This window comes from Argentina silus (genome assembly GCF_951799395.1).
Source record: "Argentina silus genome assembly, chromosome: X".
Lineage (NCBI taxonomy): Eukaryota > Metazoa > Chordata > Actinopteri > Argentiniformes > Argentinidae > Argentina > Argentina silus.
In genome coordinates, this window is record NC_139653.1 from 29,498,965 (window position 1) to 29,525,309 (window position 26,345).

Below are 26,345 nucleotides of genomic sequence, written 5' to 3' on the forward strand. Positions count from 1 at the left end.
TACCCTTTGATTATAATGAATATTACCTGTGAGAGTAATCTGTCTCACTCTTTAACCAAAACAACAAGAACCTATCACTCGATAGTTTCAAATCATGTTCAAAAGTTAAATTAAAGTTAATTTAATGTCATTCCTTCAGTAATATGTAATCGAAATCAAGTGTAATTTGCATGTGAGAATGTGAATGTGTGAAAAATGGATGAAACATAAAAGAGAAAGGACTCAACTATATGGAAGTAGTGAGTTTATTGATGTGTTCCCCCCTGTAACCTTAAATCTGTTTCCATTGGTGTCAATCAATTTCTATCACTGTTATGCATTTTATATTAGTTCCCCTTTCCCTTCCCACAATCAAGCAGGCAATTACAAGATTGAAGCCATTTGGGTGCATAGTGAGACAGTCACACAGAGATACTGTCACAGGAAGAGAAAAATAGAAAACAAGAAAACAAACTTAAAAATATATATCATATCATTTCATATAAGAACAAAGCACACCACAGGTAATTCTCCAGAAAAGCCATGATTGCAACATCAACTATACAGGCATACAAAGACATTACTAAGAGAAAGAAAAAAAAAGATTATTCAAGGATTTAATTTACTTGTTTGTGCCGTTCTGTAAAACTACACACCTTTGCTTTCATCAGAAACCAGTTCTCCAAGCCCTGTCTGTCTATGTCTGTCTGTCTGTCTGCACAGCCCTCCAGCTCCAATCAGTCTTTGTTGAGGTGGGGGTGATATAACAGAGACTAGTCAAACTGTTCTGTGCTTCAGGACCAGCAAAGCAAACAATTGAAGATAAATATGAACATTCCCAAATAGTTTTCAGATCAATTTGACTATATTTTATACATTGCATAACTGCAAGATATCACTTGTGTGTCAAATGCCGACATACACTCACCCACAGTCATGCCACTGCATCGCAAATTAGGATCAGAACCATATGGGAACACCTCAGGAGCCAGAATCTTAAAAATCTTCCATAATACATTCAAGTTTGAACGTACATCTCTGAAGAAGTAATTGTAACTTCTGTCACTTAACTTTTACTCCTGTGATGAGGGTGTGTATGTTGGGGGGTGGTGGGGGGGAGTGGGGGGGGGGCACGAACAGGCCTTATCACATTAATTTAGTCAGGGTAAGAGTGGGTCTTGTTTCAGTTATGTGAGCAAGGGGGTGTGCACACCCTGTCTGACTTTGTCAAACAGTATGCCAGCATCACATCCCACAGCCACCACTTAGAACCAGTATCCCTGTTATAGGTGGCATAAATATATATATATATATATATATATATATATATATATATATATATATATATATATATATATATATATATATATATATATATATATATATATATATATATAAACTGTATATTTAGTTTGCAACCATAACAAAGAACAGAAAGTAAATTAATTTATAATTTTGTTTTCATTTTCTTCCTCATTTGTTGTTTCACTATACATTTTAATTGGTACAAAGAACCTTCATATACAAGCAATCTATTTTAAAGAAGAAAACAGCAACTTTCTCATGGGAAGACCTTCAGAAAATGGACACTTGTACGATGGCAAATAAAACAGTTAAGTAATTTAGCAGACAATTTTATCCAAATCGACTTACAATAAGTACATTTGTACATAAGTACAAAACAGTGACTTTATGTAGATTGTTTATGTAACTCAATTACATTATAATTCAATGTTTGGCTTGATTTGCCTTGCACTTCTGAAAATGAATAAAAACATTGGAAGAAATGTAATACATCTTGATCGGACATAACTGTATACATAATTACCGAATAATTTGTAGAATCACATTTTCCAGAATGTAAAATGTAACTACATCACCTTTTAAAAGAAACAAAAGATCAAAAAGGAGCTCTATAGTACAATAGTAGCAGTAGTAGAAGTAGTAGCATTATTTAAGGTTTATTTTAACAAACCAGTATGGATTTCGGCTGTATGCAAATGATTTTGACGAGAGCAACTTTGTTATTGGTCAGTAGTATGTTCCCTCTCAATTGCCTTCTCTTTGATGCCACAGCACCAGCCAGGCTAGATCTGCATCTGCTCCAGGTATTTGTAGGTGGGGTTCTCGTAGCCATGGTTCTGCATCTTGCTGAGATGGCGCTCCTCTGGTGTCAACATAGGGTCAACCTATCACAGAAGAAATCAGGGATGGAGGACACAGGTCAGGTATGAACAGGATATTCAACAAATGTTTTCAAGAATAGCTTATTCAAATGCCCATGATGAGACCAGATTGCTTTTATATACAGTGCCCAGCGTAAGTAATGGGACAGTGAAGCATTATTTTTATTTATTGTAATTTTAAATCAAACTATCACTATGAGGTTAAAGTAGAGTGTCACTTTTTATGACAATTGGTGAGCTCAGTAATTGCGAACGGGCTGGTAGGCCAAGGAAGACTTCTACAGTTGATGATGGAAGAATGCTCACCATTATTTGAAAAAAAAAAAACAACAACTGTCCCACAGATCAGGAACACTCTCCGGGAGGTAGGTGTCAATGTGTCAGAGACTACCATCCACAGAATACGTCACCAGACAAACTACGGACACTTCACTGGACAAACCACTAGTCATCCTCAAAGTCATCTAAAAAGCCTGCACCAGTCTGGAAAAAGGTTGTGTGGACAGATAATATGAATATTATTATTTTAGTGTGTTTGAGTACTGAGAAAAGCGCTATACAAAATAAATGCCTTATTTTAATTATTATTATCATGTACCAGAGTCATTGCAAGAGGAACGTTTGGAGAAAAAATTATTGGCCCAAGATTTACAGCATACCACCTCATCTCTGAAACATGGTGCAGGGGGTGTTAGGTTTGGGTATGTATAGTTGCCACTAGAACTTACAAGTTAAGACTTAACTTGTCTTAATTGATGATTGTAACTGTTGATGGCAGCAGCAGAATGTATTCTGAAGTGTACAGAAACATCTTGTCTGCTCGAGTACAAGCAAATGCCTATAAATTCATTGGATGAAGCTTAATCATACAGTAAAACAATGACCCAAAACATACTGCCTTAGCAACTAGGGAGTTTTTCAGAGCCAAAAAGTGGATATGTCTTGACTGGCCGAGTCAAACTTCAGATTTAAATCCAATTGAACATGCATTTCATTTCCTGATGACAAGATTGTAGGCAAAAATACCTCAGAACAAACAACAACTGAAGATTGCTGCAGTACAGGTCTGGCAGAGCATCACCAGAGAAGATACCCAGTGTCTGGTGGGATCAATGGGTCGCAGACTTCAGGTAGCTATTGCATGCAAGGATTGTTGACCAAATAAAGGATTGTCGACCAAAAACATGAGTGCTTATTTTGGACATTTGATAAATCTGTCCCATTACTATTGGGTACCCTAAAATAGGGGGACATAAAAAAGTGGTGTAATTTCTGAATGGTGAAACCAACATGTACACAAATACCATCAAATAAAATCTGATAATCTCTACTTTAACCTCATAGTAATTGTTTGATTTCAAATTGAGCTAAAAGAAGAAAAAATGCTTCACTGTCCCATTATTTATGCAGGGCACTGTATGTTAGCAGCAGAAATATTGAACAGTCTTTGGCCATTAAGTAAATAAGAGTAAACAGAGAATATCACATCATATAGATTGTATTTGTATTCTATTATTACAGGGCTTCAGTGGAGAATGCCCTCAGCTACATGCTGTGTGTGTGTGTGTGTGTGTGTGTGTGTGTGTGGTCTGGTGCTCACCTCCACAATGCCATGACTGATGGTGCCGTACTGCCTCTTCCTCAACAACACCAGGCTGATCACTATTACAGTTGCTATGGCCACCGCGATCACCAGCAGGCCAATCAGAGCACTGCTCCCGAAGCTGAAGTCCTCCCCAAGAGGGCGGTAGGATTCCTAATGGGAAGAATAGTGTGAGGGAGAGAGAGTCTGGAGAATGCTTTACGAAAACAGACAGACACACATTTAGCCCTTTACTCTTGTATGATTGGGAGCACTGGATAGTTATAAAATAAATGCTGTTAAGAGGATTTAAGATCCTTTTATGTTGATGGAGCTCAGATTTTACATTACATAATAAGTATCACATCAATACACTACAACAACATCAAGACTACTCTATGGTATGGATAGGTAAACGACAGGGACTGCAGACATCCATTCTCAAGGACAGAGAGAAGGTTAGAGCAGACATGAGGGCACTCATTTGACTGAGAAAAGATTTGTGAAACATGAGTGACTTAAACAAAGAGTGAACAGTACACACATGCATGATTAGTGTGGCTTCAATAGGAAAAGAATATCAGCAATCTGTCTTAAATTGGCTAAAAGCCAACAACACTACCCTGAAGTTGTAATCCATTAGATTTTATGCAAAATAAATGAAGTGCATTTATGCCAACAGCCCTCTCTGGTCATTCTCACACAAATTGACTGAGTGCACTCAGTTTGTGTGAATACTCATTCAGTGTATACAGTGTGTACATTCTGATACATTCACATACATAAACATGCATCCATGCATAAGTAACAGAAAACATAGGACTTTGGAAGGACAATTACAAAGTATAATATGAAGAGGTTGGATTCAATAGGGACTGATCCAACACTGTGTTTCTTATGAACAGTGGGGCAGTTTTCACTGTGTTGCACACACTGTCCCCCTTCCCCCTCCTGTCTACTACAGTTCCCCAGAGAGCCCACTGGAGGGCACTGTACTCACCAGCTCATCATCATGCATAACGCTGACTCTCTCTGCACTGTAAATCACTTCTTTAACATCCAGAGACTCATCAATCACCTGTCAACACAGACAGGGGAGCCCAGGTTACACTCACTGTATTGTGTGTGTGTATGTGTGTGTGTGTGTGTGTGTCTGTGTGTGTGTGTGCGTGTGTGTGTGTGTGTTGGAATGTACTATGTACTATGTACTATGTATGTGTAAGTGGATTGTAAGCTTGTTGGTGTTAATAATAACAGTCTCTCTGTTTAAGGTGTAGGAGTACTGAGCTCTGTGTACATATCCAGCCATCTACTGGTATTTGCCTAATCAATGGGAAGGGAGAGTCAGTGGAAGGGGGATATTGCAAGAATCAACGGAATATCTCTCATTTTAATGAATATGTGTCTTTTTAAGGGGTTTATTCAAAACATATTTAGTATCAGCTACTAAGACTCAAACATGGGTGTAAAAATAAAGCACTGCGACTGAATGTGGATGTGTTCAGTCAGTGGGAAAAAAACATACTGCCAGCAACAGAACAATCAAGAGTCCATTAAGAGGAGTTTAGAAATACCAATGGATACAATTTAGATCCTCTCCATGAACCATGTAAGGACCCTATTTCTTATATCAAACAGCATTAAGTAATATGGAGATGCTATTGAACTTTGATTGTTCTGTCTTTGAACTCCACACTTACAAAACAATACTTGCATGCACACAAACCCCCCAAAAAGCACATGATTGCAATACACAGATCGTTTTAAGGCGGGTTGGAATCAGCATGCAAAACATATTATAAACATCCATAGTTTCAAAATATAAAAAGAAAAAAGCATGCAATGAATGCTGGGAAATCCATGGAATAATCTAAATTAGGCTTTTTGGTGTGTGTTTGGTGGGGGGTTACAAAGACATACACAGAGGGCCTACAAAGTGTGAATCTATGGCATCATAGTTACTGGAATGATGCAACTCATTAAAAGCTTGACTAATAAGAGCTAGGAATCTATGTGAAAGCAGAGATACGTAAATATATAGATACGTCAATATCTTTAATCCTATGAATATCTTTTTTTCCTCTAGCGTATACATTCTAAACCCGTTGTCTTACGTAAGATATCGGCATTCTAGTGCGACGCTACTTCGCCTGAACTATCAGTGTGGACAGTCACGCTATCTGTCATAACACATGTTCTAAACTATGACGGATCTGATCAAATTAAATGACCTTTTAACCAATTGGGTGATTCCATGTCTACACTAGTGTTCTCAGTTATTTAAGAGGGGTACTGAGTTGATAAAAGGGGATGCAATGGCCAAATCCTGTCTTTTCTTGATTCCCTGTGTCCTCTATCCTCTCCTCCTTCTCATCCAATGCATTTTGAGAAGGAGGCGAAGAGAGAGGACAGAAGGAATCAAGGGAAGACTTTCAAAATTCTGCCACTGGCATTAATCAGTTAGAGCTCTTACCACATTGTCGTTGATCTTGCTCTTGCTGTTTATAATTCTCTCCTCTGCACCAATCAGCCCATCCAGACCGGCCATTCCAGAACCTGCAGACATCAGGGCAGATCAGCCAATCATAGGAAAGGAGCAGAAACATGGAGTTACTGCATGAGGAGAAGGAGTGACCGTGGACTGTGTGGCTGTGCATAATTCCAGCTTGTCTCACTGCCGCTATTGTGTGAATCTCCTCTACCTCCAGTCACGGACAGTGCCGTGACCTATACAGTGACCTTTGTTACATAGCCTGCTGTACAGTATTCATAGTGCTCTGCTACCACATACCAGCATTACATCACATTAACAATAAAGGCTTGATTCAGAATATAGACATTTTATTCACATTTGATTGTTGTTTTTTTCCCCAAAACTGGAGCATAGAGTCAAATATGCATGCTATGAAGCCCAATGCTTTTTTTTAAAGGCATAATATCTATTAATACACATGTCAGATATGCAATGAATAAATCAACAGTGGGGAGAGAGCCGCAGAGCATGATCCTGAGTGATGTACTGTAGAGATCTATCTGGCATGGACCCACTCTCTACCTGCTGGCTTCTATTGATGCCATGAGGACAGCATTAGAACAATTATTAGCATTGGATTTAGTGGAGAACAATGATGTGTGTTCACTGCTGCAGTACTGACGACAGACACTGTGTGTCAGTGTTATCAAATTCACTGCCATCACAGCCACTGTCTGTCACAAAGTACAAGGGCAGTAATCTCTTTTGACATTGCAACACTACAAACTATCGCAATACACTGACAATGAATGGACAAACACATGTAAGCACACAGGGCTCTATTGAGATCACAACACTAAAAGGAGGTACTGTAAAATAAGTCCACCAGTTCACAATAAATAGTGAATTAAGGTCAATAAGAAGAGTATGGGCTCTCATTGTTTTCTGTGAGCACAGGGCATGATCACAAGGTTAAACCCAGATCAGACAACCAGGTGACGTCTCCACATCACAGGCTCAGTCTGAGTGAAAAATTTGGCCAATTTAAACTTGGCTGTGGGTCAGTGGAAACAATGTGCTCCAGACAGGCCTGCTAAATCAGAGCGCCGATCGGGGGGAGAGAGCGATGAGGGGAGTAAAGGGAAATTATTAAGGAGAGCACTTTGACAAATGGACTGATGGAGGTGATGACGGGGAGCTGGAAGAGTGGAGTCTCTCTACATGGAGAGTGGAGCTGGAGCAGAGAGGCCTGTCCCTGTTACTCAGAATCAAGTGATTATCCTACGGGACTAATGGGCTATACACTGTCGCTGACCCATTCCTTTTACAGTAGCCCAGGTACTGTAGCCCATGCAGGCCATCACAGATGAGTGAATGAATAATAGCAAAGATGGTCGCAAAGTGAGACCACAGTCAAAAAGTGAAGTAGGGGGGGAAAAACAACAGGGAGAGGAGGGAGGCAGAAGAGAGAGGATTCTAGATTCCACCATGGGAAGAGATAGGAAAACAATGGAACATAATGGAGGTTGCACAGGAGATGAGAAGAGAGGGGAAGCGAGAAAAATATGAGGGAGCAGAGAAACCAACCTTTTTTGAAGGCACGTGGGGAGTCTGATAGATCGCCTAGGCATTGGGAATGAGCAACAGAAGAAAAAAACGGAAAGAGGAAAGGAGAAAAGAGAAAAAACCCTAGGTGAGCAGAGAAAAGGCAGGATTATCAAGCTGTGTTAACGATTGAGAGAGGAGTCCTGCAGGGACGTTTCCGGAATTAAATCAGAGAGATATCCAAATCAAAAGTGGTGCGATTTCATCCAGCGCCAATTCTATCAAAGCCCTCCTGAGTGCTGCATGTTTCTTCTATGATTGTATGTGATCTAGTTGTAATTTGCCTTTCAATTTCCCATGTTCAGTATCTCACTTTGTTCTTTGCTTATGGTTTAAATCTTTTGTTTGGCACAAACATGCGACACAGGAGAGAACGAATCCTGGTCACTGAGAGGCAGATTTCCAAAGCGTTTGGCTCCAGTTCGGTACCAGAGCCTGGTGCTTTGTGAGTTTATCTGAACTTCAATGGTGTTGCATTGAAGGCTAAGCCACAGGGCTCCATAACACACTTCGACATGCCTTCTTCCCCTCCCTCAGTCATACAGTACATAGAGCTAGTTCCTCACTGTTCAACAGCTTAGTGTGTTACTTAAGAAATGTCCTGTGGAAAGACTACATTTCAACAGCTCTTTGTAGATTGCCTATTAACTTCCATTCAAGAGAGAGTGATAACAGGAGGTAAGTGCAAAGGCCCATGAGTTAGCCTGTTCATACAGTAGTAATGTCCACCTAGTACTGTAGTGCTGTGACTTTGACAAGAGCTGCTCACCCTCAGGCTCAGGACGGGACCCCAGAGAGGTGACCTGGAAGGGGCGGTAGGGTTTGCCCTCGGAGGCAGGAAGCTCCATGCTCTCCTCTGAGGACACGGTGACATCTGGCTGGGACTCGGAGATGGAGGACAGAAACTGGTCCATGTCTGCCTTCTGTTCCTGGAGCAGCTCATCTGGAGGGAGAGAAGGCCGTTTGAGCAGACAGATACTCCAATACCGATCAACCAGGGACAAGACAGTAATGAACAAGATGAACTCCAAAACCAATTACTACGCCCCCTTATTGCAATTATCACAATACAGAAGCTGCCAAAAAGTCCATTCCCATTTCTCAAAACTCCCAATTAGTCTTTTTGTAACTGATAGCTATTTTCCCTGTAAATCCACACACATCTCCCAACTGGAAGCAGCATGGAGCAAGCTGTGACCCTGTTCTGTCACTGCATCAGCTCCTCTTTAATCTACGGTGCACACTGTGTTATGGCTCCTTGTATGAATGGTGAAATTAAACAAGATATTAAAAAAGAAAAAAATAAGAACCCCAACCTGCTTGTTGCGAATGGTGCTACCTGAGACAACAGCAGTCCAAATGCTTCAGTCCAGAGTGCTAGACTTTAGTTGCACTGAGGACTGCTGGTGGGCTGAGGTTCTCCAGCTGAGACACTCACAATGAAGCTCCATGTCATTACCCAGCCACAGACTGACAGACAGGGAAATGTAGAATGCATGGTAGAATTGGTTTACAAACGCAGCCTGAAAGCTTGTTGTATTCCTATAATTATGTTGACGTTTCTCTTTACAAAAGTTTAAAATTATGCTTAGGAATTACTTGCAATAGTGATTCAGTCATAGTGAGTATGGAGGAGAGCATGATGGGCTATATCTAGTATTTAAGTAGATTCACCTTCAACTATTGTAATTGCTCATACTTCTTCTTACTATTATTATTAGTGGGTTTGCTTTCAGCAACTCCAACTATTATTATTGCTCATACTTATTCTTATTAGTGAGCTTGCTTCAGCAAGTCCAACTATTGTTATTGCTCATACATATTCTTCTTCTTCTTATTCCAATTCCTCAAATTTTTCGCCATGCTACTCCTCCTACAGCTTTTTAAGCTCTTCACACCAATCAATCTTTCAAACGTGCAGAGAGGTCTAACTTAAGTTGCTTACTAGATCTATCTATCTATCTATCTATCTATCTATCTATCTATCTATCTATGACCTTCTAACATACTGTCTATCTAACCTTATATCTTTCCAACCTTATATCTATCTAAGATCATCCTTTCTTCCTTTCACCAGTCACTGCTGCTTCACCCAGTATAACCCATACTGATTAACCTCTTAATTGTTTTGATCTTTCTATACCTGCTCTCTGTAATCTATCTATTCTCTCTTTTATCTATCCATCCAGTCAACCAACCTATCTTACTTTCTTTCAACTACCCAGAAAATCATCATCAACTCTGATAAAAGCTTTTTCCATTCCATCCACTTTTAAAGAGTTTTGAAACTCCAAAAACTCTCATCCGATGAGCCAATTAACTTTCTACTCACTCCACTGAAGTAGCCCTAGCTCATCCTATCTGTCTATCTATCTACATTTTACATTTACATTTATGGCATTTAGCAGATGCCTTTATCCAAAGCGACTTACAACAAATACATTTGTTTAAGTAAGTGAATCATCTCTCCATCTATTCATCAGTCATCATATCAATCTATCTATCTATCTATCTTGGTCTATCATCTACCAATTCATCTATCCAACATATCAACAGACCAACCAACCATTCATCCATCAATCTAACCAACCAAACCATCTTTAAACTTTTTTCTACAACCAAATTAAGACTTTGCAAGCCCACAATCTTCTATTAAAATCGTCTTTTTCATATTTTAAGATAGACACCCCACACCACCTCTACAATGTGTAGTCTAACTCCACTTAAAGAAATTCTAAACATATTTCTGATATTTTTGAAATATCACATTTATACTTGAATTTGCGTAAAATCCAATGGTTATTGACTTTTAATGGTACATTTTGAAATGTGTCTACTTTTTCATATTTTGAGCTAGACACCCTTATCTGACTTCACAACATGTAGACCTACTCCACTTAATTAACTTCTATACAGATTTTTTAAACTACTTGGACTTTTTAAACTATTAGCATTTGAAGTTGCCCTAAAATAACATTGGTTTCAATGGGGACCATTGCGTTTCTATGATACATTTCTCTTAAGTTTATGAGTCACTATTTACCTGGTATATATTCTGTACATTCATTCTTGAATCTGTCTTATGTAATAGTAAGAAGACTACTGTCTGATAAATAGACTCTGACCAAGGCTCTCACTTCACTGGAAAAGTCTGCGATGCTGGAAGTAAAGTGGTCACAGGATGCTGGAAGTAAAGTGGTCACTCCACTGGCCCTATCACCCTCAATCATCTGGGCAGGTGGAATGAATGAATGAAGACTTGGCAAAATGCATCAGGCAGGGGTGCCCTGGTCAGAGGCCCTGCCTGCAGTACTGTGCAGTATTAGAGCAACACACAATAATACCACAGGACTGAGCCCCTTTGAAGTCATCACAGGCAGACCAATGTCACTACCCGGTACTATTGATCTGAGACGAGCAGATGTACAACTGATGAGTGACGCGCACCTCGATTATTGTTTAGCTCTTAACAAAGCCACAAAGGCAGCTGAACAGCAGGTACATGATGCATGGGTAGAGCCTCCTGAGGGAACATTCTATTGTTTCAGGTCAATGGGTTATGATACACAAACCACAAAAAGTTACGCTAACCAACACAGCAATTAAAGTAGAGGGGAAATCAAAATGGATATACACCACTCACTGTAAACTTGTTGATCATACTGGTGTGGATCAAGCCTTGGAGCTACAGAACCATGAGCGATAGGCTATGAAGACGGGTGAAGATCGGTCTTAATGGGGAATCATTAATTTGATGTCACATTACATCCATACTGGTCTACCTCAGATGGGGAAATGTATTGTTTTTACATGAGCAATAATAACAACACAATAAAAAGAACCTAGTTACTGCTGTTCCTTTTTATCTGTCTTTCAGGTGGAGTTGTCCAAATCAGGGTGAGCTGTGAGCTGCAACAATTCCAACTGTCATCACTACTGGAACTTCAACGTTACTGTTTCACTTATCAAGTGTGCTTCAGAGACGACTTGATAAACCAGTGTACTGAAAAACACATTTTATGGAAAGCTCTCATATTTACGCATACACAGTATAACAACAGTGTAGACTAAAAGTCATCAAGACTGACATGACACATGGTTGGTAAGAGGTTGGTATGCCTTAAGTTTGAGAACCCTGGTATTTGTTAGAAGTATCAGAGATTCATTTTGATATGACATTGCTTGATGTTTTTTATATTTTTTGTAATTTGTATTATTAATTTCTGTATTTTCTTATTTTTTATGATCATACCTTGTTTCCCACTGAAGAATAATCAACTGTCATAACTTTTCTAGCTGTCTAGCTGGAGTAGCCTCTACCCCTCCGAGTTTAATGGTATTAAGTTCCAGAATCTAACGGCAATTTTGTATGAGGATGTTGTCCTAGAGACAAAAGGGTGGTGTGAAGTAAATGAAAGAATGTAATCATGTCTTATTCTTGCTGTTTTTACTTTTATATTTGTTATGTTTTTATTATTCATTTCAGTAATTCGTGATTATTATACTTTGTTTAAAATAATCAAACGGGGAACTGTTGGAATTGTACAATATTCTTTCCCATAGAGTTAAATGCACAGGGGATATTTCTTGTAATATTTCTTAACACTAATATCATATGAGGAGTCCTGTTGCATATCATTTTAATCAGTAGATATTAGAGATATTAGATATTAGTGTTTACATGTACAATATTTAAACTAGGGATGAAATAACAGCAAAAAACTGTGAATTTGACCATTTTAGCATACCTTTCTCTCACATTTCTGCATACCATTTAAAGGACAAACATATCTGGCACACTTTTGTCATATGTGTGTTCTGGCTGCTAGGAGGGCATAAGAGCAAATCTGTTATGGCCCTAAAGCTAAAAATGCACCTTAAGATCTGCCCTTGCTCTGTGTAAAATGTGACGCTTTTATCCCAAAAAGCACGATTTCTTCAAAACAGCCTGTAGATGCTCTACTATTATGGCAGCCTGGCACTTCCCTGCCCCCTCCTCTATCACATCTCGATTTCATACTGTAGTAGTACTATATACTCACCAATCTCGTCCTGGATCTCCTCTGCAACGTAGGGCACTTTGTAGAGAAGAGACAGGCTCTGGTTCATCCTCTCCTCAATCACACGCAGGTGGGTCATTACCTGAGATAGGAGGGGACACAGACAGACAGATATTGAGACTGATAGCCACACATATGCAATGAGTAATCATATACTGTACTGTAGGTAGATAGACCAAAAGAGCTAACTATTAGTATATTATCACCTGCAACTATGTACTGTAAGCATTGTGAGGGAGTAGAAACATAAGCGGATAATCAGTAAATCAAGGTGAATCACATAAGCTGTGTTCAGTAGCAATGACAAGACTGGATCTGTAGGATGTCTTTGTCCAGAGCTGGTATGTATGTAGTCCTGCAGAGCCAGCCACAGATGGCAATAATGTGCCTTTCCAGCGGATGGAAAAGGCTGCCCCCCCCACACACCTTTCTGTTGATGTTTGACAAACAACCTCATTACAAAATTAAGTCCCAGTGTTAGTATAGAGATTTAGCTTCCCCAGTCAAGCCTACCTGTGCTAGAGGCAAGGATTGAGAGGTTTTGTTGAAATAGAGCAGGGCTGATCCCGACACTCAAATGCAGAACACTGGGGGATTAGTTGTAGAGAGACATTACGCTACAGCAGAAAATAAACAAATATATATAGTCATCAATGATGGCGGAGGTTGTTTAGAAATGGTATCTTCAGGGCTGTGACATGGGCTATGTTCACAGAAGGGCCATCCAGTCAAATCCCTGTACAGCAGTGCTTAGTCCCAGCATTACACAAGGCCTGTGCAATGTTAATCTCCATCTGGGGCTTTAGTGAATTAAAGTCTTCTCTACTGTCAGGCAGCCGACTCAAACTTTGTGAGCTACACAAAAACACAGTGTTCACCTCCTACACAACCAACATGTGAGGATAAATAGCAGACAGAGACATCACAGTAGCCTAGGCCTGTCGATCTTGACATGGGCAAGATTATGACTTGGTATGGACAACTGACAGTCGATGGGTATCTCTTGAGATGGAGGTGATTTGGTATGGATGGCCAGGGGTCGGGTAAGGACTAATACTGACCTGGGACTTCATCTGGGCAGCCTTCTCTGGGTCCACAGCTAGAACATGCTGGTAGTGGCGGATAGTGTGTTGGCGGTCCTTGTTCTCAGCACGTACGTACCTCCTCAGGGCCTGCAGGATGCGGTGGGGCTGAGGGGACAGGGAGCAGAGGGAGCAGAGGGAGGGGAGGAGGTAAGTGAGGCCAATACCTTACTGCAGACTGCTAGACCATGTGCTGGCCAGAGAATCAAAAGGGTATTAGATAAAATGAATTAAACATGACAGAAGGATTATGGATTAAGGTTCAAATGTGATTGACTTTGTGCACATAGCTGCTGTTGGATGGTAGGATATTGTTGTTTTGGGCTGCAGTAATCCATTCCCCTGATGATGCATTGAAAGTTTACTTAAGACTCTTATAATGTGATGAGGTAGAGAGGAGGCACACACACACACACACATACTCACCCACACTCCCACAGTAGCGGGATTAGCATGTGAGCAGCACTGTGTGTGTGTGTGTGTGTGTGTGTGTGTGTGTGTGTGTGTGTAGAGGCAAAGACAGAGAATGAGAGAGAGAGAGAGAGACAGAGAGAGAGAGAGAGAGAAAGAGAGGGGGGGGGTGAGAGAGAGATAGGGAACAATACCCAGATGCTATGGTGCATACCCTAGGGGGGTCGGCCTGCAGGGCAGCCAAGTAGTTTTCCAGGGCCAGGCGGCGGCGGTCGTTGAGCATGGCCTCTACGCGGGCCAGGTGTGTCTCCACCAGCTGCTGCTTTTCACTGGCTGCCTCCTCCTCCAGAGACTCCACCATGGCCTGGAAGTGCTGCACACAGCCACATACTGAGAGCCCAGTCCACTCCGCTCACACACTCTAAAAACACTACACATGCTCTGGGTTTCTCCCCAGGCTTATCAGGGGAGTTTGAGACTCATTTAGAGTCACCCATTCAGAAACTGCCAAAGTTTAGCCTCGCAGCATTATAGATAGGCATTCAGGAGAGATAGAGTTCTAATGAAACACATAGTAAGAGATACAGGTTCTTGAAGCTGCTATATCTCTGCTCACACACCCAAACAAAGGAACAAAAGTGGGTCCCAGCAGGAGAGGATCAGTGTCTTACCTGGATCAGTGTCTGTTTCTCAGCCTTGGGCAAGTTCTTGGCCTGGTGCTCAGCCTCCTCCCACTCCTTCCTTACCTGGATGGAGAGAGAGAAAGAGGTGAGAGAAAGAGGTGTCAGTGGCATATCCGCCTCGCCAGAGTTGTATATTAAATAATATTACTAATATAAATATTCAATAAACTCCATTCCTCACCCTCTCCATGCGGTTGCGGTGCCTGATCTCCAGCTGCTCCTTGGCCTTCTGGAAGCGGCTATGCTCCTTGTCATCGGCTGGGGTCTCAAAGTAGACATCCACATCATCAGTGGGTTGGGGGGTGGGTGGCACGGCTGAGAAAAGAGACAGGTTTGGTGAATCGAGGAAACACATATCCACATACAGTCAGACAGACAGGCAGACAGACAGGCAGACAGACGTATACAGACATAGTCAGAGAGAACGACATACAGGCGCACTGGCAGATAGAGACAGTTGAAGAGAAAGTGGAACACACAGAGGTTAAGGGGAAATTCACACAGAAAATCTCTTCTCAGGCGGTCCTCCAATCCCAGTTACTCTGAGAGAATCTGACAGTATTTCTTTTTGGATTTCCTTTTGGATTTCTTTCATGCTCCCATTGGTTGTCTTCTGACAGCTCATCTCTCTAATGTGAATAAATATATCTCTGTTGAACGGGTCATCCGAGGTAATGCCAGAGGGCTTTTTTATGTCAGGATCAAGGGAAGCCCGAGTCACTCTGCTTGAGTGTTCAAACTCACAACCAATGACACGTCAGAGTCACTGAATCATCCAGAACCGAGAGAGGTCATACTAACTACACGTCTGCTCTGATTCATGCATATCCACAGTTCTAAAATGGGTCTGATCTGTAACTGACGAATTCAGTTCTGAAATGGTCTAAATGACAGCTTGAACCTTGGATGAGCCGATTTTTTTATCGTGGTCTTTATGGCAGCTGATGCTTGACGCTATGGCAATTGGTGGAGAGCTAGCTGCAGTGCTCTCTGAGCAGACAGACAGATCGTACACAGACAGACAGAAGCACAGTAGAAACAAGGACGGACTGGACACTGCAGCAATGGAGAGTACTGACAGAGAGGTCCAGAACAGTGTGTTTTATTGAATAGGTTTGCATGCTACTGTGTTGGTGGGAGACAGAAAGTAGGTGTGAGACAGAAAAAGTTATGAAAAAGGAATTATGGGCTAATATACAGTACATGTACTGTATGAACATGTTGTTTGATAGCTGGTGGTGGTTAATATATATATATATATATATATATACACACACACACACACACACACACACACACACACCATTAATTGTCTGCAGGAGTGATGAAGTGAGTGAGAGCGTTGGATCATGGAGCAAGAGTATGTGGATGAAGCATGTTGGTCATAGTGGTATTGTTACCGGTCAGTGAGAGTCTCAACTAATGTGTAAACTAAGTGTAGAGGCAGCAGTAGGTCTGTGTGGCAGAGGCAGTGAGAGAGAGAGTGTGTGTTATTTAGCCTCTGTCGCGTGAGACTTACTCAGGCGCTTGCACACGGCCATGCAGTATTCCTCAGAGTCAAAATTGTTGCGGTTGCCGGCGCAGCCCCCGTACACGAAGCGCACACACTTCCTCTGGCTCATGTCGAAGTGCCAGCGGGGCATGGAGGCACGGCAGGGGCCTGTCTCAGCCTCCAGGGTACATACCGCTGCCAGGGGACAGCTGTTAAAGCATCCAGCCACTAGTGGCAGCACTCAATACTACCCTCACTCATTTACAGCCACTCAGGAAATGTCCACCTAACAGTAACATCTGCCACCAAGTACTTCCCCAGACTTCCCTACCTATGATTGTTATAAATGCAATTAACCATGTGGATTGTATCAGGTATGATTATGAATAAACACAATTGATATGATGCCATGATTGCTAACAGTTACAAACATGACAATTTATGTCAACACCAGAACTTTGAGCCACACTGTGAGCTGAAGGGGAAGTTATACTTTCCGATACACACATTCATCGGATTGCAGTCTTGTTGAATCAGAGATAATTGGCTGTGGTTTAAAAGGCTCTATTGCATTAGTATATGTCAGAAAGGGGTGGAGAGAGAGACAGAAGGAGAAAACTAGTACAAACCTTTCACATCCTGCAGGGTCTTATCTTCATCTTGGCTATCCCGGGCACTCTCTTTCTTCTCATCCTCATCCTCCCTGTCTGCCTCTTCATCCTCATACACATAGTGATACTCTTCCTCGTCCTCGTCATCCTCATCTTCATCATCATCGACTGCCTCCTCCTTCTGAGTGGGCTGTACATCAGCTGGTGTCTCACTGTGGGATGGAGAAAAAGAAGGTGAAGGAGGTGGTGTGAAACAGAAGGAGGAAGTAGAGAGAGGGAGATTGGACACAGAAGTTGTTATCATAGGTCAATGTCATGACATTTTAATTAATCCAGATGGCTAGTGATATATACAACAAACAACCGCACACACACACACACACACACACACACACACACACACACACACACACACACACACACACACACCTATCGTCTAAAGGCTCATCATCATCCAGCTCTGTCTCCTCCATCTCCTCATCCTCTTCTTCATCCTCATCGTCTTCCTCCTGGGAGGGCAGTGCAGGTGGTGCTGAATCCCCGGGCCGAGATGAGGGGCAGCACACATATTCTGTGCCATGGAATTTGTCGACGCCACATGGCAAAAGCATGCCGTAGCTGTGCAGGACCATGGAAACCTTGGCGCAGGCCTGAGAGGAAAAAGGAACGAATGGTGAGAAAATGTGTGTTATTGAAGACTGTGAAGCACAGCAAAGGTAACCTCTCCAGGCTACCTCTCACATTTGTTCCAAATCTGAGTGGGAACGAGACTTGGTAGTGTGGCTAAAGACTACAACTCAGGAGACTTAAGAGAAGGCTGCATTACTAAGTGCCCTGATCATTATCAGCATTGATTAACAAGAGGGGACACATTTAATCAGCTTGGCTATAACCAAACCTTTATTGAGTGATGGCCTTTCATGTTTCCAGATGTCACACAACCTATGGCTGACCAGACCTGGATTGAAAAGTATTTTATTTTGGGACTATTCCATTGGTTCCATTGTGCCAGGCAAACTCTAAGCTCACAGCTAAGTATTTTAAATGAGTTTAAATACTGTTTGAACTGAGGTCTGAATGGTATGCCATGTGCTGTGAGAGATCAGCTAGTGCTGCCCTGCTATCCCAGTGGGGGCTTGGGCTCTGAGGTAGAGAGAGCTGGGAGGATTAGCTGTATTACAGCCACAACACTAATCTGATTAGCTAGGGGCAGAAATGTGAGGGCTAAGAGTTTGCCTGTGATCAGAGGACCACTGGGGCTCAGAGAGACAGATAGAGACAGAGGCTATTTCTTAATTGTTAGGAACAGGACTCCTTGTGTCCTCTCCTCCGTCATCTACTCATGTCCCACTGAAAATGTATTGGAGGAGAAGATCTAGGTTCCTTACATATCCTCCTTCAATGCTTTTTGAGGATGAAGCAAGTGGAGGACAGAGGAGAGGACGCGATGAGTCGTGGAAGAGAGAGAGTAAGTGAGAGAGAGAGAGAGAGAGAGAGAGAGAGAGAGAGAGAGAGAGAGAAAGAGGACTTGATAAAGTGAGAGTGTTGCCATAAGGAAAGGGCAACCAATGGAGCACAAACCCCAAAGTCAATGTAAGCTCCTTTGCCATTTGTACTCCTACTACTCGTTACAACACTGTAAATACATAGTAAACAATAACATTTAAAATGTCTTTATTCTTTTGAAATGTTTGTGTGTGTAATGTTTACCATACATTCCTGATTTGTTCCTGTTTATTTCCATTTACACTTGAAATGTCTTTATTATTTTGAAAATGTTTGTGTGTGTGTAATGTAAATTAATTTGTAATTGTTTATTTCACATGATTTGGCAATGTAAACATGTTTCCCATGCCAATAAAGCCCCTTTGAATTGAATTGAGTGAGAGAGAGAGAGAGAGAGAGAGAGAGAGAGAGGTACGTAAGTGAGACTGGGGATAAAAAAAAGGTGATACCACCAAATCTCCCTAATACAGAAGGACAACTGGGCCCTTGTTTGAATCCTCTCCACCATTACCTAGCTATTTAGGAGATTACATTATGAGGAAACACAGGCTCCAACTGTTTCCTCGCCACGTTGGTGACGCCTTACCTCCTTGGCCACCCCGTGCCACTGCTGGTGGCTAACGCACATGTCCATGCGCTCCTTGTGGAAGAACTTGCACTTCTCAGGCACCAGGAGCACGTCGCTCACGAACTCCCCCACTGCAATAAGAGTCACATGGAACAACGGTCCACATTAAGGCGCAATCCAGCTTAACTCAGTTGCTCAATGTCAAAGGTTAGAAACCTTACCATTAACTCATTGGGGCTAAAAAAGGAATAACAGTTGAGAAAAGTGAAATAAGGCATAATTCAATCACTCATAGTTGTCTGGGCCTTTGCATTTCATTATGGAGATATGACACTTTAACATTTGGCAATGCACCAGACTGGTACTCTAAAGGCATATCCACTGGCTTCTACCAAAATGGCAGGTAGAGAAAAAAGGGTTTCATGCTGCGATGCTACTGTAGTTCAGACAGTCTAGACTTTTTTCCTGGAAGGGAATTGTACCCTTTATTTTGTGTATTCACTTCACAAATGTATTATTCATACACATGATGTAATTCAGGGCAGGAATAAAAGACAATGATGTCTTATGAAAATTGAAATTGTTTGTATTGTTTGTATCACATCACAGTGTTAAACACATGGTGCACGGGTCATCAGAGAGATTAAATGGAACAGGGACAGCTGATAGGTTTGGCAGAGTGAAGAGTCAGATGTGAACATTGTCATCAAAGACAGATGGATAGTTACACAGATAGGCAGACAGAGAGAGAGAGAGAGAGAGAGAGAGAGAGAGAGAGAGAGAGAGAGGGCTTCATCATGCCCTCTTCCTCTTTCTCTCTCTAGGCTGAGATCTGAGGTGACAATGGGAGGACTAAAACACATAATAGAGGTCTAGAGGCTTTACAAAGAGAAGGGCTGGGAGCTCTCCTAACCTCTCATTTAGTAGCTCACCACAACTCAGCCTAAGGCAACTCTGGACCACTTCATTCAGGGCAGCCAAAGAGCTGGTAAAAAGTCAGTGTTTTGGAAAATGAGAGGGTATGAAGAGGAGGGAGCTAGAAATAGCAGAGGACTCAGCTGCTTCTCATCCCTGGCCAGCAGTTACAGTAATACCCCCTCCACCCCCTCCCCTTCCAGCCTTCAACAAAGGTCTGAGACAGACCGCTCAGAGAAAACCATCACACTCTCACTCCAGAGCAGACCCAACTCCCCATTAAGCATCTCTCATCTACTGGGCTTATACTTGAGATAGAGAGCTTTCTCAAACACACACACACACACACACACACACACACACACACACACACACACACACAAAATAATGTACCACTGCACAGGCACACACACACACACAGACAGTTTGCTCTGGCTGTGGGGCATGAGTTGGGCCTGCACAGTCACACTGCAGTGGTTGATGGATGGTGGGTGAGCAGCTGCACCTCCTCCTCCTCCTCTCAGGCACTGCAGCGCTACAGCCTTGTGTGTGTGTGTGTGTGTGTGTGTGTGTGTGTGTAATCCCTGCACTATGTGTGTGTGTGTGTGTGTGTGCTCTGCTCTCCCTCTCATCTCTTTTTTTCTCTTTTCTTCTCCACCCCCTTCATCCATCCCTCATCCCTCTCACCTCCAGGCTGAGTCAGGCACTGCAGACACCCACCCAGACCATACACACTCTCCAGCCCTCAGAATGGCCATGGGACTGTGTGGCCCATCCTGGAATGAGTGTGGGCAAGGACACTGTAGCTCATGTGGCCTGCTGGTGGGTGGGAGATTACCAGACACCCACTGGGTATTATATGAGCAGCTCAAAGCGGAATTATTGGCTAATATCAATACACAGGTTTGAAGGCCAATAAAAAAAATGTAAACACAAAATATAACATCTATATCAGAGGACCTCTGCATGTCGTCCTCTGTTTATGTTCCTATTCTAATTGCTTTTATTTCAGTCATTGTACACACACACACACACACACACACACACACACACACACACACACACGTGCGACTATCCTATACATTTTAAGAGACATAATTAAAATGCTATAAAATAATCCTCAACTGTCTGACAAAGGCAGTTATAGTGCAGAGATTACAAAGACACGGAACAAAAGTCACATTCATCTCATCTGTCAAGCCATTGTTGTAGGCTAAGACACAGAGGTAGTGTGAGTCTCTGACTCTGCCTTTACACGGGTCTAGGGAGATGCCATATACAGTATAACCCTTTCCTCTCTCTTTCAAGCCTGCAATATACGTAAGCATTAATGCATGACCACAGGGTGTGCATTAACAGCCTGTATATCACATGGCAGCAACTCAATGCATTTAGGCATGTAGACATGGTCAAGACAACCTGCTGAAATTCAGTAGGGTCAGAATTTGGCGTAAACAACATGAAAGCATGGATCCATCCTGCCTTGTATCAACGGTTCAGGCTGGTGGTGGTGGTGTAATGGTGTGGGGGATATTTTCTTGGCACACTTTGGGCCCCTTAATACCAATTGAGCATTGTTTAAACGCCACAGCCTACCTGAGTATTGTTGCTGACCATGTCCATCCCTTTATGACCACAGTGTACCCATCTTCTGATGGCTACTTCCAGCAGGATAACGTGCCATGTCACAAAGCTCAAATCATCTCAAACTGGTTTCTTGAACATGACAATGAGTTCACTGAACTCCAATGGCCTCCACAGTCACCAGATCTCAATCCAATATAGCACCTTTGGGATGTGGTGGAACGGGAGATTAGCATCATGGATGTGCATCCGACAAATCTGCAGCAACTGCGTGATGCTATCATGTCAGTATGGACCAAAATCTCTGAGGAATGTTTCTAGCACCTTGTTGAATCTATGCCACAAAGAATTAAGGCAGTTCTGAAGGCAAAAGGGGGTCCAACCCGGTGCTAGCAAGGTGTACCTAATAAAGTGGCCGGTGAGTGTGTGTGTGTGTGTGTGTGTGTGTGTGTGTGTGTGTGTGTGTGTGTGTGTGTGTGTGTGTGTGAATATATATATATAACGGAAGCTTGCGGATATCAGCTGTTAATGCACACGCTTGCATTAATGCGGTTATACAAACGATCTCATCGTTTTTTTGCCAGACATACTATTTTACCCTTTAAAAGTTGACTCCTCAAACGACCAGAAGAGTGCAGATTTAAGCAATAATGCCTGAGACCGTGATTTATCGTCAATATTGTCACTGTTAGGGAGAGTTATAGGCATGCGCAGCAGAGTGCCAGCAATCCCCTACCAAGTGACAATATAGATAATTCAAGGCCTCGAGGGCATTATTGCTTTTATACAACGGTAACACAACAAATCCGAAAATTGTGAAAAGAAAACAGTCCTCTAAGTATTTATTTTGTGATAGATTGTTGTGGTTTCTGTCCTGCGCTGAGAAATATAGTTCCCAAAACTACAAGGAACGTGATACACAAATCTACTGCGACGTGTAACCGTGTTTTAACCGCGACATTATTGTTATTAAATAACAGCTTGGAACGCCGCTCGGCCAATCACTATGCTTGATTTGATCAACCCGTTGTATAAATCCTTGTTAATGGACACCTCCAGTGTTCTACACACCCTATGATACCTTTGCATTCTGCAGTGTTAATACGCCACGTCATTACAGTTCTTTCAAAATGCTCCCGCACATAGGCTGTAACACGTAATTTTGTGACAGGCATATTCGGCTTGTCACTTATTACAAACTTTCCCAGGTGGAATGTCTCTAGCAGCCAGGTAGCCTTCCCCAGGATTCCACAACGTTGCTGCTTGAATCTCTAGTATGGTGAGTCTGATGCGCTCCAGTGATAGCATAACATACTAGAATAACAATTAAATTAAGTTTAATATGCCAACACAGGGATACTGTTACTATTTCCCATTTAAGGTAACTAGTAGCTGTATCTCTTGTAATTAAGTGATCTTTCGTGGGAAAGAAAAGTAGCTAGCTGCAGCACTGGTGGTCAATGCCATGGCTCGTAGAGTAGCTAGCAAACTAGTGTGTTAGCATTTCTCTGATGCTAGTTATCAGTTTACTACAGTTAACTAGAAAAAGACTGCAGGCAAAAATAAAAAGTTTGTTAGGTTGTATGACATCGATCCAGGTAGTGTTATTACAGTACTGGCAAGTTACATATGTATTTTAGATTTGAGATTGACATCGTTGTTTCATGGTAACCAGTGGTAACACAATTCGTGGCAAGAGATGTTTTTTGTTTTGAAACACCATCAGATACGTGGTTTTCTTACTACCGTAATAATATAGGTTGTGCTTTTCACTTTATAGTCGCTATTATACTATTTCATATTATATCCTCAACTGAATTGAGACTATTGAGTGTAACAAATGTGCATGTATAGCCTTTTTGTGACGTCGCTTAGAGCAAAGAGCCTATTAGATCCTCTGAGACACCTCCCTTTGTCTCACATTTCCCATTTGTCAGTGTAATTACAGTACATTGACAACTGTGCCTGTTGTATCCTCACGTCCCCATAACATTTCAGAATGCTAATTACACTGAATTATTTAGATGAACGAGGACAATGGAGTGCACCTGATATGCAAATAATGCTAGTAATTTAGCCTGTTAATGGTTTCCCTAACCCTTGAACTGTCTATCATATGGTCTTACCTAAGCATTTATAAGGCACCACAATGTGGGTGTGGCCTTTGCACAGCTTCTTCTCGTTGCACCAGTTCTCAATCGTGATTTGCTGGTTGGCTTCCACCACATTTGTGATTTGCAGTTCAGGGTACATCTGTGGGGGAGAGGGGAGAGTATGGAAGGGAAAGAGAGAGGGTGAGGGAGAGAGAGCAATGGTGTGAGAGAAAACAAGGGGAAGAGATAAGTGGAGTTTCAGCAGCATCCACTAATCCATGCTTTGCAGTTTCCAGATACCATCTGCTTGATCGTAAAATAGCACACAAATTACACTCTCCTCAAATGCTATCAAAAAGTCATCAATAAAATGCAATCAAAGAATTCAAAGGATGGCCTCAACCTAAAGCTGTGATTTTTTTGCAAATGTGTGATAAGTCCTCGGTGATGGATGACAGCAATATCTGGAATGTATTAAGGTTTGCAGATACAGTGTATAGAGCAGGAAAATGACAGTGAAAATATCTGTACGCATGGTGGGGGGGCAGTTGCAAGGTCAGCCAACTGTGATAACTGAGCAATCCCACTGTAATAACGTTCTGAGCAGGGCCAACGATCCACTTAATGACAGTCCCCCTTCAGGTTAATTGTGTCACATTGTCTCACCTCCTGACAGTACTGCAGCACACCCTCTTTGGTTCCTACACAGCTCTTAGTTCCGGAGGGGTCGGGCTCCCAGCGGCCGGTCTGGATGTTGACGTGCATGTTGAGCTTACCACAGAACATGGCCACCTGGGGCTCTGCCACGGCAAACCCGGTGCCTGCATTGGCTGCCAACGCCTGAGAAAGAGAAGAAGGGAGAGAAATGGGGGGTTAATGCACCCACTCATTACAGAGCCATAAAACCTGGGAGTATTTTGGCCCGCTGTCAGACCTGAAAGTCTGCCAACTAATTTCTCCCATTTACTCAGTTATGAGGCCAAAACCATTGGGAAAGAGTAGTTTAAGAGAGCAGTTTTAACACATGGAGCAGGCCCACCTCATAGGTTAATTGGTCTGGAGAACTGTAAGATGGAGTAACTGCAACACTGCCTGTCAACACCTGGCAACCAATGCCACTCAGCGCAGTGCTAAAAGAGCTCAGAGGCCCAGACAGGAACAAATTGAAAGTAACTTCACTCTGAAGTGTTTGGCTTGCTTGAAGTTTAGGTGAGTGTGCTTTTGATTGGATTTGTGCTTGTGGTTTCACTTCTCTGTGCTTCAGTGACTAGTGAGTGAGAGACTGCATAGAAAGTGATACACAGAGAGCCAGAGAGATAGAGATAGGTCTCACTACTCTGTCACGCATCACAACACATTCCAGGACCAGGGGGAGAGCTCTGGTAGTCCAGTTCTCCAGGGACAGGACTCTGGCCAGTGGCCACAAGCAAATGGATACTTTAATCCTAATGACACTTGGCCCACTAGGCAGATAATATTGTACAGAGACATAAAAAGGCAGTGATACTGTTAAGATGTTTTGTTTTGGGATACAATAAGGGTGAAGGTAGGAGCACAGAAATAAGGATGAAAGCATAATTTGTCACTGGAAATTCCCATATCTGTGTTACTATACACTATACCCCCACCCTACCCTCTGGGACTAAGAGGGGAAATCTACCCATATTTCCCTCTCTGTGTCCTTCCTGTGGTTATAAAGTATACTCATTTGATGGACTCTGCAGTTCCTCTTTCCGCAAGCAGGAAGCAGTAACGCCCTCCATGTCCACCCATATAAAGTGGACAACACTCCAACATGACTGTATAATTGGCTGTCAAATTCCAACTATAAGATTGGCCAATCAAATATCTTTATAATCTGGTATGGTTAACGTACTCATCATCAGTTCTTCATTGTCATGGCAGGTCATAACCCAGTAACACTTGCTCAACCCCTGGGCAGTGACACCTCAGTGAATTCTAATTAATCAGTAAGCCCATGCTTTTTGCTTTGCTAACTAGCTACACACAGGGGACACAGAGAAAGGAAGAACAAAAAGTCCTAGTGATTGTCATTATGTCATAAGGCTGAGTAAACAAGCTTAGACCCCTGAGAGGGGTGGGACTGAGTTCTGACAACAGCTGACCACTGCTACAGCCCAGATAGGACACCAGAAGCCGGTTTTCCACAGCACTGAGTCGAGGCGGATGGGTGGATTGGGGGACTACATTGACTGTGTGTGTTAGTGTGTGTGAGAGAGAGAGAGTGCTCAGCCACAGCCCTGGTTCAATGGTTCTGTGCAGGCTCATAACAAGAGCAAAGCAAAGCAGGGAGACGAGCAGAGCTGGGGAGGAAAACAAAGCCCTGTGTAATCAGTGGCAGAATGTGGCATGTGACGAGCCACAACGCTCCCCAGGCCACCAAGCGGCCTAGTCGACACACACAGGACAGGGCTGTGTCACTGTAGGTCCCAGAGGAACACGGCATGAAAGCCTTGGTTGAACCTCACCTCCCTCCTTCTATCTGTCTCCCTCC

The 26,345-nt window shown here is 42.4% G+C and overlaps 1 protein-coding gene across 1 annotated transcript in view; it reads right to left on the minus strand.

Annotated features, from left to right (window-relative positions):
• Positions 1-229: 229 nt before the first annotated feature.
• aplp2 (amyloid beta (A4) precursor-like protein 2) overlaps positions 230-26,345 on the minus strand; it is a 48,433-nt gene continuing 22,317 nt past the window's right edge. Inside the window, exons 2-17 of the mRNA XM_083695568.1 lie at positions 24,497-24,670; positions 23,864-23,990; positions 19,257-19,369; positions 17,594-17,814; positions 17,183-17,376; positions 16,581-16,748; positions 15,243-15,376; positions 15,050-15,124; positions 14,593-14,751; positions 13,947-14,075; positions 12,868-12,967; positions 8,595-8,768; positions 6,221-6,303; positions 4,748-4,825; positions 3,766-3,921; positions 230-2,168 (exon numbers count right to left, since the gene is read on the minus strand). Of these exons, the coding sequence (XP_083551694.1) occupies positions 2,067-2,168; positions 3,766-3,921; positions 4,748-4,825; positions 6,221-6,303; positions 8,595-8,768; positions 12,868-12,967; positions 13,947-14,075; positions 14,593-14,751; positions 15,050-15,124; positions 15,243-15,376; positions 16,581-16,748; positions 17,183-17,376; positions 17,594-17,814; positions 19,257-19,369; positions 23,864-23,990; positions 24,497-24,670 (2,187 nt within the window). The 3' untranslated portion in view covers positions 230-2,066. The remainder of the gene's footprint in view (positions 2,169-3,765; positions 3,922-4,747; positions 4,826-6,220; positions 6,304-8,594; positions 8,769-12,867; positions 12,968-13,946; positions 14,076-14,592; positions 14,752-15,049; positions 15,125-15,242; positions 15,377-16,580; positions 16,749-17,182; positions 17,377-17,593; positions 17,815-19,256; positions 19,370-23,863; positions 23,991-24,496; positions 24,671-26,345) is intronic.